The sequence below is a fragment of the Pseudochaenichthys georgianus genome, chromosome 11 (genome assembly GCF_902827115.2).
Source record: "Pseudochaenichthys georgianus chromosome 11, fPseGeo1.2, whole genome shotgun sequence".
In the NCBI taxonomy this organism is placed as follows: Eukaryota; Metazoa; Chordata; class Actinopteri; order Perciformes; family Channichthyidae; genus Pseudochaenichthys; species Pseudochaenichthys georgianus.
Genome location: NC_047513.1, coordinates 7,382,936 through 7,395,787, shown reverse-complemented (window position 1 = coordinate 7,395,787; position 12,852 = coordinate 7,382,936). Strand labels below are relative to the sequence as shown.

Below are 12,852 nucleotides of genomic sequence, written 5' to 3'. Positions count from 1 at the left end.
TCAGAAGTTATGTATGATGATGGGCTCCCTTGTTGGGCGCAGACGACCTCGTCGATGTACAGCGAGCTGCTCTTCCTCTCGATGTTCTCCTGCAGCTCCAGCTGGCAGCGCACCAGAGCCCTCTGCTGCTCCTCAGAGCGGGACGCCGCCTCGCGCAGTCTGAGAGCGCAGAGAGAGAGACACACAATGACTCGCTGGAGACGACTGAAAACATCTCTGAACAATAGCCTACATCAGCCAATACTGGAAGAAGTTACCATATGTATTTTTGGAATCAGAAATGGCATGGATCTACTACGTAATCCATCTAAATCAGACATTGACAACATAGGTAAAAATAATTCTAAGAAAAATAAAATTGACATGTTTTCTTTCACTTTTACAATGTTTTTTAACATGTTAACATTTCTATTTGCATCATCATAATGTTTGATTATTTCCACTTTGTTTTATTTATTTTAAGATTTGTTTAAAACGTGAACAATAGCAGAGAATAGACATCCACAAATGCCATTTGATTCACAATAAAAAAGATCACAGTTCACAGATAACTTTTCCTTTTGTGTAAGTCCTTTTTATATTTGCATATTGGTTTTATATTTATTAGTTTGGCGAGTTTATATATTTGTTTTTATATTTGTGGAAAATGTTTTATGTTTACAGATTACACATTTCCGCACACTGTTGATGTGCTCACAACTTAGCCAACTCTCTCCTGCAGCCCTGCCCTCACCTGTTGATGTGAACGTTGATCTGCTGCACCTCGGCCAGCAGCTGGTTCTGGGCCGGGTCGTGGCACTGCTCTTTGCCCGGCCTCTGGCGGCGCAGCACCAACCGGGCCTGGGCCAAACTCAGGACGTGCTCGCTGTCTGAGACGGCCACCTGCAGGGTCCTCTCTGGTCCTCTGCTCGCTGGCAAACTCAAACAGAATCTAGAGAGGAAAGAGGGGGAGAGAGGAGAGACACCCGGTCAACCTGTGTTTTCATTTAATGGTGAAATAAGAGGAAATTGGCTAATCTGATCTGATTAATACTTCTTTCTTTTTGTTCTGTCTATTCTTAATGAAAGGATCATCTGGGCAAGTGATGATGGTCCATCCATCCATCCATCCATCCATCCATCCATCTTCTCCCCGCTTATCCGTGGTCGGGTCGCGGGGGGTAGCAGTTCCAGCAGAGAGCCCCAAACTTTCTTTTCCCTGGCGACATCAACCAGCTCTGACTGGGGGATCCCAAGGCGCTCCCAGGCCAGCGAAGAGATATAATCCCTCCACCTGGTCCTAGGTCTACCCCTTGGTCTCTTCCCAGCTGGACGTGCCTGGAACACCTCCCTAGAGAGGCGCCCACGTGGCATCCTTACTAGGTGCCCGAACCACCTCAACTGGCTCCTTTCGACGCGAAGGAGGAGCGGCTCAACTCCGAGTCCCTCCCGGATGACCGAACTTCTCACCTTATCCCTAAGGGAGACACCAGCCACCCGGCGGAGGAAACCCATCTCGGCCGCTTGTATCCGCGATCTCGTTCTTTTCGGTCATGACCCATCCTTCATGACCATAGGTGAGGGTAGGAACGAAAATGGCCCGGTAGACAGAGAGCTTTGCCTTCCGGCTCAGCTCCCTTTTCGTCACAACGGTGCGGTAAAGCGACTGCAGTACCGCTCCCGCTGCTCCGATTCTCCGGCCCATCTCACGCTCCGTTGTTCCCTCACTAGAGAACAAGACCCCGAGATACTTGAACTCCTTCACTTGGGGTAAGGACTCATTCCCTACTTGGAGTGGACAGTCCATCGGTTTCCTGCTGAGAACCATGGCCTCAGATTTGGAGGTGCTGATCCTCATCCCAGCCGCTTCACACTCGGTTGCGAACCGATCCAGTGAGTGCTGAAGGTCGCAGACCGATGGAGCCATCAGAACCACATCATCTGCAAAAGGCAGTGGTGCAATCCTTAGTCCACCGAACTGCAGACCCCCCCCCCCCCACGACTACGCCTCGAAATCCGATCCATGTATATTACAAACAGGATTGGTGACAAAGCGCAGCCCTGGCGGAGGCCAACCCTCACCGGAAATGGGTCCGACTTACTGCCGAGGACCCGGACACAGCTCTCGCTTTGGGAGTACAGAGATTGGATGGCCCTGAGTAGAGAACCCCCTCACCCCGTACTCCCGCAGCACCTCCCACAGTAACTCCCTGGGAACTCGTCATACGCCTTCTCCAAGTCTACAAAACACATGTAGACCGGATAAGCGTACCAGGCCCCCTCCAGGATCCTTGCGATGATGGTGGCCATGTTTAATGGGCCGTCATCCTCAAAATAAAAAAGTAATATGTTTAATCTTACTTCAAGTGCTATTTATCAATCTACATTCTTTTGGTGTGAATTGCAAGCGTTGGAGATATTTGCTGTGGAGATGTCTGCCTTCTCTCCAGTTTAATGGCATATGGTGGTCAAAGGCTCCAAAGAAATACATTAAAAAAAACTCAAAAGCAACTACTTTCTTTTGACCAAACTTCCCCCAAGGGAGGTGCATCTTCAATTCGGCCATTTTTTCCCCTAATTTAATCTGCAACTCACAACAAAGTCAGTGGACTATTTGACTGGGTATTATTTTTTCTTGGTTCATTGTAAGACTATGGGCTTATCTCTACAATTGACAACTTACCCCATAACAATCTAGATTGATAAATAGCACTTCAGGTAAAAGGAGAAATATGCTTTTGATGGGACTGTCCCTTTAATAAAAATCAATACTGCCATGATAAATCAAGCCAGTTCTTCTCTTTTACAACAGTTGCCTCCCACTTCCTTTCACCTCACATTTATCTGCATTACCTTAGCCAGCTGATCCTCCATCAGTCCCTTTGCAGACTTGATCTCCTGGACGTTGAGCTGAAATGTTTCTGTGGTGGCCTGGAACTGCTTCTGCATGTCGGCCAGCGTCTGCTCCAGGAGAGACTCCACCATGGCCCTCAGGGACAGAGAGTTGACCTGCTGCTGCTCTGCTTTGGCCATGTTGATGTCCGAAATGTTCTCCCACTGCTCTGGAGTCACTGTGAAGCTGAGAGAGGAGGGAGTTTAAAACAACTTATACAGACCTGGAGCTAACAAAATGTATTTTTGTTCTGTGCTGTAATGTAATTCATTGAAATCATGAATGTCAAAATAGCTTAGAAACTGCCTGTACACAGATGGGTTACCTCTGCAGAAGAGTTTGGGTGTTTTTGGGCCTCTGCTGGTTGTTGGTGGAGTGAGCGGTCATTAAGGCACACGAGTTGTCGATGCACTGAGCTGCAAACTTTTCCTTCAGATCCTGCTCCAGATGGTACTTAATGGATCGATTCAATCTGGAACACGAAGCAACATGTTCCGTGTTCATTTTCCGTGCCACGTATTTGTGATTCGATTTTCTTATCAGTTTTATAGACAATTTACGTTAGAAAGGTAAGGTCCCCTCCCTGTATAGGTCCTACAGAGTTCTTCTTCCCTACCGTATCTGCTCAGTGATCTGCTCGGCTACACGCTCCAGAAGGGAAGCCACTCCCTCGATCACCCCCCTCTCCCTCAGCAGCTCTCTGTCCACCTCGTCATGGAGCCTCTCAGGAGGAACACGTTTCATTCTGAAAACCAGGGAACAACAACAAACAATTATCACCTACTCATCCTTACTGATATTGGTTTTTTTAACATGTAAACTTCATAGTTAGAGAAAGTAGTGTAAAAGTTAGAACTTCATGATACCGAAAACTAGCAATAGCTCCCAATCCATATTGTGCATGTTTCTCCTGATGGTTCAAGCCTCACCTCCAGAGGTTAGAGAAGTATATTATACTTATGTTAAGTAGAAGTACCAGAGTGTAGGAATACTCTGTTACAAGTAAAAGTCCTGAATTGTAAATGTTAATCAAGTAAAAGTGCAAAAGTATTTGCATCTAAATATAGTAAAAGTACCAAAAGTAAAAGTGCTTATTATGCAGATTGACCCATTTCAGAATAATATATATGATATGTTTTATAATGATTGATCATTAAAGTGTTCTCAAAGCTGGTGAAGGTGCAGCTAGTTTGAATGACTTTGTAGACTGCAGGGTAGCTGGTGGATTTACTCCAGGTGGAACTAAAGTCTGATTTAAGTGTTGAATATAAATCAAATCATGAATCAACATTTAAAAAGTAACTAACGGTATTTCAAAAATGTAGTGGAGTAAAAGTAAACCATTAACCTCTGAATTGTAGTGGGGTAGAAGTACAAAGTAGCGAAAATGTAAATGTTACTTAAGTGCAGTTCTTGAGTAGATGTACTTTACTTCACACCACTGCTCACCTCTCCTCCAGACAGACCACGGTGACCCTCAGAGGCTCTTTGCAGGCCCCCAGGGCTTTCCCCACTCTCCTCTGCAACTCTATGAGGACATCGATCTCCAGGATAATCTCCTCCAGCTTCAGCTCCAACTCCTTCTTCAGAAACTGGATGTCTCTGACCCGCTGATCTGAACAGCAGGGGGGGAAACAGTTCAGCTCTGTGGTCTTTACAACATTATGAGCTAAACACAGTGTTTATTTGTCTTCCTACTTACCTAGTTGCTTGTTGTCCGTCATTTGCATGCGTTTGCACGCTTTGTCAGTATCCTGGATGAGCCTCTTGCATTCGGCTCTGAAGAGCACAGAGTGGTTCCGCATCACCTCGATATTCTCAAGATCAGGTCCAACACACTGCTCGATGCTACGGTCCGGGGTAGACATTATGCTCCTCTGGTAGGTCACTAAAAACATATATGAAGAAATGTGGCTGCCTTATGTTGAACGATTAAGGAAAGCACTTCTAAAGTAAAGGGAAATTAAGACATAAACACATCCAGTGCAAATGTATTGCATCCTACTGTACCTTAGTTGGTTGATATGAGATGGAACTAGAAACCAACATTTCTTTATGTTCAGGGATCAAGTTTCATTTATTATCATTAATACAAAATGATAACACATTTTTTAATTGATCATTTTTGTTTACATTTCCTTCAGGAAGAAGCAGCAACATACAGTAGGGTATTGAATTCTCTGGACAGATATTATGGCAATTTTTTGCCATAGAACATTTGACGTTTGCCTAAATACGACCTGCCACTGTAAGAGTATATTCTACATTGTATAACAACTCTTGTTTGAAAATTAATAGAAATATTTTAAAGGAAAAAAAAGACATCAAGTAAGCATTGTCGATCAACTTTGAGTATGTTTGAGCACCGAGCATCATTAATAGACATAGCGTCCAGCTCCCCTCTCTGGTGTATACTTTGTAGCCTATTTAAGAATTTTGATATAGTTGTTATATGGGCCATTCTACCGAATTGGTTCAAAGTCAGGTTGGATATATTTTGAAATGTTGTATGTTTTATCTCCAAAACTTTGTCCGTATATTGTACCATATGTAAAGTACACATATCTAGTAACAAATAACCGTCATTGTATTTTCAGACTGTGTTGGAATGTTTTTCCTCTCCCAAAAATTGTCACTACAGAAACATAGAAATACAGTACAGTAAAAAAGTATTAGAATAACCTGTTAAGGTTGTGTTTCCTTCCCTTCTCTAAAAAGTATTTTTACAAATATGTCTTGAAGGTTTTCACAATTAAATCAATAAAAAAAAAGTTAAACCAAATGTTAAAGTTCAATTTATACAATTCATCAAAATCAAAATGCAATCTTTCTTTGTAAAAGGCATAATATGGACCATTTGATTCGAGAGTTGATGATTGATGAAATTGAACACACATTAAACCATGACAAACGTTATGTTGGCTAGTTAAATAGCCCAGACAATTGTTTGTAGATAGCTAACATTTTAAACCGTTACATGTTTTGTTTACGTTAGCAAGCCCCAAATAACCGGTTATCTTGGTGTCAAACGGACATGAGAAACGTGTTTTTTCTCACTAGCCTTATAAAAATACTTTAAAAAAAGTCGTTTAATACCATACCTTGTTACTTGCAGTTGAAAAACACCCGGATAAAAGTGGTGTGGATACCGTCTATTGTTTCGACGGCCGAACTGCCTCTCAAATGTAATGTACAAAACAAATGGTTACTGTGGCAACGGAGAACACGTCATAGCGGAAACGGTCAATTTTCCAGAATAACTTTACATTAATAATAAGAAAATAAATATATTGACTGTTTTACACAATTCGTTTTTGAAAGTATTACAAAACATCTCTAAATTGTATTCTTTTTATTTGATCAAAACCCATCTAGAAATGGATTGAAAATAATCATGTTGAGAAACTTAGAAAAAACAATGGATTGTTACTGCCCTATGGAGAAATATAAAATAAAATGATAGGCTATGTATTGGTGTTTCATGCAACAGAATAAAGGGCTGGATAGCTAAGATTTTGCAAATGTAGTAATATATTAATACAGAATAACCTTGTAGAGAATACAATTCATGTTTTTGTATTAGCTTTTTCTTTATGGTGAGTTAGTTCAAAGTGTGGTCCTACAACAAGAGAAAAACGCTTTAACAAAACAATTAAGTATTCATACATAGATATAGACATAAGAGTATTTTATGGTCTATTTAAAAATACATTTAATTAGATAGTGGTAAGCTAACTATATACAAAAGCAACATTTATAGGGTACTTTCTATTGGGAAGTAGCTGTCCCAAACCCTGACATCTAAATGTCAATTTCTGTAAATATAAATACCACTTAAAACATTTTTTGAAGATGTTTTCAATGATGTATTTCAAAGATCTTTATGATAAAGTTTAAACAGAAGTTGGAAGATTCACCCCTGCATTTTGGATCAGGCAGTGACACTTCTGTACCTAAACCCCATATACTTTTGAAAGAAATCTGTTCCAAAATCTGAAAATCGGCATGTAACCTTAAGAATTGACACTACCGAACAATTATTCTCTTCAAATAAGTAACTTATTATTACTATGTTTTCATGTGTGTACACCATGGAGTACACCTCTTCAAAGACGTGTATGCTAGCCATGTGCTTGCTGGCATTCTTTAGTTATGCTCAAAGTTATCTAGAATTGTAACTACCGAAATAGTCACTACCGAAACATATGGTAAAGTTTTGGTGGTGACATGATCATTTTGGTAGTGACAAAATGGAATGGTAAGTAATTAAATCCCATCATTTTTTAAATAAACGTGTTCTAAAGCCTGAACATCAGTGTGTAACTTTTAGAATGGAACACATCATCTCTTAAATAAAGTACACTTTTTGGGGTTTTATGCAAAATATTATGTTTGCAAAGCTATTCCTATAGCCATGTGTTTTGCTCACAGACTGTATTGCTAGAGGGTCCTGGAAGCTGGTCACAGGAAAGGGCCTGCCGACAGTGTTGGAGCCACCATGCAGAGAACTGCTGATTCATAGGTAGCCATGATAGCAGTATGGCTACCTGTGTATATATATATATATATATATATTAATATAAATATATATATACAATTTCAGAAACAAACAAAGTATGAGAGCACTCTCATAATAACATAACACTGTCAGAGACTGGATATATCCAGTCCCCTCCGCCCCTCTCTCTGGTCGCTATGGGGAATTGAAATTACGGCCCAACATTTTTATTTACAATTATTAAAAGTAAGCAGAGAAACCAAACCAACTGAGACCCATCTGTCTGCCGCATCTACACATGCAGCTGTACAACACACACCCACACACTGTACCACATTTACATTGTTAATTCACAATCTTCAAAGCATTAAAGGGGACCTGTCGTGCAAAATGCACTTTTTGATGTCTTTTTGTGTCCCCGGTGTGTCAGGGAACTCACAAAGTGTCAGAAAACAAAACCCTCTCTCTTTTCCTCCATACCCAATCTCTAAAAACGGGGGAAAACGGAGCTGATCCAGATTTGCGTCCGATAGACGTAATATCTGAAATGTGGACCCACGGCCCTATTACACTGAACAAAAATATAAATGCAACACTTTTGTTTTTTGCTCCCCAATTTCTCACGAGATGAACTCAAGATCTAAAACATTTTCTAATATACACCAAAATAACCATTTCTCTCAAATATTGTTCACAAATCTGAAAAAGTCTGTGATAGTGAGCACTTCTCCTTGCCGAGATAATCCATCCCACCTCACAGGTGTGGCATATCAAGATGCTGATTAGACAGCATGATTATTGCACAGGTGTGCTTTAGGCTGGCCACAATAAAAGGTAAATTAGGTAAAAACTAGATTAGTTCTTCATAAAATCAGTTGATTTGAAGAAGAAAGGTAACATACACTCACCAGCCACTTTATTAGGTACACCTTGCTAGTACTGGGTTGGACCCCCTTTTGCCTTCAGCTTCACCTTAATTCTTTGTGGCATAGACTCAACAAGGTGCTGGAAACATTCCTCAGAGATTTTGGTCCATATTGACATCAGCAGATCTCAATCCAATAGAGCACCTTTGGGATTTGGTGGAACGAGAGATTTGCATCATGGATGTGCAGCCGACCAATCAGCAGCAACTGCGTGATTGCTATACTGTGGAGGCCATTTTAGTGGCAGTAAACTCATCGTCATGTTCAAGAAACCAGTTGGAGATGATTTGAGCTTTGTGACATGGCACGTTATCCTGCTGGAAGATGGTTACACTGTGGTCATAAAGGGATGAACATGGTCAGCAAAAATACTCAGGCAGGCTGTGGCGTTTTAACCATGCCCAAGGGGCCCAAAGTATGCCAAGAAGATATCCCCCACACCATTACACCTCCACCACCAGCCTGAACCGTTGATAGACGCCAGGATGGATCCATACTTTCATGTTGTTTACACCAAACTCTGACCCTGTGGTCCTAATGTTGCAGTAGAAATCGAGACTCATCAGACCAGGCAACATTTTTCCAATCTTCTATTGTCCAATTTTGTTCAGCCTGTGCAAATTGTAGCCTCAGTTTCCTGTCCGTAGCTGACAGGAGTGGCAACCTGTGTGGTCTTCTGCTGCTGTAGCCCCTCTGCTTCAAGGTTCCACATGTTGTGCGTTCAGAGATGGTCCTCTGCATACCTTGGTTGTAACGAGTGGTTATTTTAGTTACTGTTGCCTTTCTATCATCTTTAACCAGTCTGGCCATTCTCCTCTGACCTCTGGCATCAACAAGGCATTTTTTCCCAGAGAACTGCCGCCCACTGCATATTTTCCCTTTTCAGACCATTCTCTGTAAACCCTTGAGATGGTTGTGCGTGATAATCCCAGTAGATCAGCAGTTTCTGAAATACTCAGACCAGCCGTCTGGCACAACACCCATGCCATGTTCAAAGTCACTTAAATCACCTTTCTCATGCTCTGTTTGAACTTCACCAGGTCGTCTTGACCATGTCTATATGCTTAAATGCATTGAGTTGCTGCCATGTGATTGGCTGATTAGATATATGTATTAACAAGCAGTTGAACAGATGAACCTAATAAAGTCAGTGTGTGTTCTCTACATTGACATGCAACAGAAAGGTGCTGTTCTCTGTAGCAGACACGTAATTGTAACTACCATTATTTACACAGAATCCCTGGATAACGATGATCATGATTCGGATTATGAGCCTCTGAGTAAACCTGGCAAGAAACATTACCCCAAACGTGAGCGAAAGTCACCATCTGGGACTCCTAGAAAAGCGGCCTCAGTCAGATCACAAAGGAACGCAGCAAGGAAAAAGGGTAGGAGTTCAAACTTCTAGTATTTAGAAACTTTACTACTCTATATCTCAATACTTCCCCCCCCCTTTACAAACATATTTTTAAGTATAATACAAACAGGTTAAACTTAACTTGTGCATTGATCAGTAGTCGTCTATAAGCAACATTTTACATGTGCTTTGCTAACCAAACTCATGTACTTTCACTACATTATCAAACTATGTGTGCATTTAGTAACTGATGAACACAGAGGCTATCTCAAAGAATGCGTGTAGCAATTAACTCAGTAGTTACTACAGTAACAAAGTAGATTACTAAAATAGAATACATTTGCACTGTGAAACAAAACTTTAAGTCTCAATATGGCATAACTGTGTGAACTAGAGTCATTGTTCTCAGAGTGGTATGCTTATGCATACATGACAAAGCTTCAGTCTCTGTATTTGGGATTAGGCTTGATGGCACGGCCTGAGCGTGTCCTGTAGACACTCAGGAGTGTCTGACAGCAGTTTAGCTGTGGGAACATCAGCCCTCATGTGTTCACTGTTCAGTGATTCCTGTGTGTTACAATCTGTAGACTCAAGTCCTGTGTCCTGATGATCAGTGTCGCTTGTGGAGGTGTGTGACGAGACAGGCTCAGCTACAGGCAGAATGTGCCTACGATTCCTTCTGTACAGCTTCCCGTCTGAGTGGACGACGTATGACCGGGGTTCTTTGCAAACCTCTTGAATCATTCCAGTCCTGTTGGAACCTTGTGGGGTCTGCATCCTAACAACCTGACCTTCCATCAAAGGTTGTAGTGGTCGGCTTGACTTATCATAGCACTGTTTTTGATACAGCCTCTTGTTTAGAAGCTGGGCTTTTACCTCTTGTGGATGACACATGTCTGGCTCAAGCAGCTTCACGAGACTGGGAGTGTTGTACGTGTTTGTCTCGACATCAGTCTCTGTGCAGGAGATCCTAAATGTGTGTCACGTGGTACATTCCTGATGTTTAATAGGTTAAGAAAAACATCAGTTCCATCTCTATGAGATTTCTCCATGAGCTGCTTAGCACTGCGCACAGCTCGTTCAGCTAGCCCGTTGGACTGGGGATACTCAGGGCTGCTGGTAATATGAGTGAAGTCCCACTGTGAAGCAAAGTCTTTAAAGCGCTGGCTAGTAAACTGCCTCCCATTGTCTGACATGAGGGTGTGAGGTGTTCCATGAACTGAGAAATGTCTTTTCAGCTTTGCAATGACTGTTGCTGCAGTGATATCACGAAGCATGTCGATCTCATACCAGCCTGAATATGAGTCCACTTGCACTAAGTATTGCTGATTGTGCCACTCAAAGATGTCAGTTGCTACAGTTGACCACGGCAGGTCTGGAACTGGATGCAGATGGAGTGGTTCTTTCTGCTGGTGTGGTTTTGTGCTGTTACACACTGAGCATGACTGTATTTCTGTGTGAATGTTGTCTGTCATAGTTGGCCAGAAAACAATGCCACGTGCTCTCCGCTTTGTAGCTTCTTCGCCAGGATGTCCTCTGTGCATGATGCTGATGTATTCTTTCTGTAGTGACAGAGGAATAACTGCTTTGTGACCCTTCATTATTACTCCATTTTCAACAATCAGTTCGTCTCTGAAATGAAAATACGGTCTAATGGCATGTGGACGATTATGTTGTTTAGCGGGCCGATGTCCAATCTGCCTGTTTTACACACTTTGACCAACAGGGGGGTTTGTGTTCAAATGAAGCCCATGATGAAGGCCCATTCCCAAACCGCGCCCTACACCCTACCCCTCCGTTTGCGCGTTCACGCGGAGGGTCCGCCACATTGAGGGCTGTTCCAAAGCAACGAGTGTGGAGGGGGAGTGGGCTATCAAGCCCTCAAACAGCGAGTCTGCAGCGGTGCTGACTTGAGACCGGTCCCTCGTATGATAATGAATTATATCAAACATGTGCAATATATCCATTATTACAGCTCCGTGGGATGGCAGTAAGACGATATGGGTCCGTTCTTATTATGCATCCATGGGTAAAGATCTATATATACAGTCTATGGTAAAGATAAACGCGATTCACATTGGTTTCTCAAAGAGCAAACTACGGCCCATTCCCAAACCGCCCCCTACACCCTACCCCTCCGTTTGCGCGTTCACGCGGAGGGTCCGCCATATTGAGGGCTGTTCCAAAGCAACAAGTGTGGAGGGGGAGTGGGCTATCAAGCCCTCAAACAGCGAGTCTGCAGCGGTGCTGACTTGAGACCGGTCTCTACCTGACTGGAGTCACGCTGTGTGTGTCCGTCAGGAAACACGCTGTTTACAAGTAGTTCCAGCAAACATCCACTGATAAATTGCGATGTTAACAACCTCATATGTTTTTAACTTAGGATCATACCTGTGTTTAGTCTAGAAAAAGGTAAATGTGTGCATTTTATTATAAAGTTGTGTATATTTACAGACCGTTGCAAAAACTAAGAAGCTTATAAACATCAGGTTTAAAACTAAAAGAGCTTTGAAACACAATGAAAGATGTTTGGAGTTTTATTTGAGTTATTAATTTAAACTTTTTGTCTAAGAGATGCTGATTTGAAACCGTTGTTACATACAGTTACGGCATTTCCTGTTTCTGCCGGAGAGAGGGGAGGCTGTCCCAAAGCTTGTGTAGCTGTATTTACTCCCTCCATCTGACAGGAGGGAGCCTCGTTGAGCTGCGAGTCCAATTGGCTGGAAAGCTTCAAAGCTTCATAAGGCTTCATCTCACCATCACTACTTGATAGCCCACTCCCCCTCCACACCGCTCCACACTCGTTGGTTTGGAACAGCCCTCAATATGGCGGACCCTCCGCGTGAACGCGCAAACGGAGGGGTAGGGTGTAGAGGGCGGTTTGGGAATGGGCCTGAGAAAATGGATTTAACTTCTGTTAGACAGCTATATGGCATACATTTTTGCCTACATTCACAGTAAATATGTATTCAGTATGATAGCTGTCTAACAGAAGTTAAATTAATTTCTCACTTATTCGGACAATGTACTTACCCCAAATAAAAGAACCCAATAAAAAGAGTTGTTAAATAATAGTGAAGTCACGTTGTAATGACAATAACTCATCTCTCGCGAGTTTTCTTTTTGTGCTTTGCCAAAAGCCACTGTGTCAAGTGTCCTTCTTGGGTTGCCGTACGGAGTTGTCCAATATGGCGGACCA

At 42.3% G+C, this 12,852-nt stretch overlaps 1 protein-coding gene across 1 annotated transcript; it reads right to left on the bottom strand.

The window, feature by feature from the left end:
• tekt1 (tektin 1) lies at nucleotides 1-6,098 on the bottom strand. The gene is given in 10 exon segments (XM_034094855.2): nucleotides 1-32; nucleotides 35-159; nucleotides 734-888; nucleotides 890-931; nucleotides 2,833-3,058; nucleotides 3,198-3,344; nucleotides 3,489-3,617; nucleotides 4,322-4,487; nucleotides 4,575-4,760; nucleotides 5,974-6,098. Coding segments are annotated over 9 exon segments (1,188 nt in total). The 5' UTR covers nucleotides 4,741-4,760; nucleotides 5,974-6,098.
• Nucleotides 6,099-12,852: the final 6,754 nt, after the last annotated feature.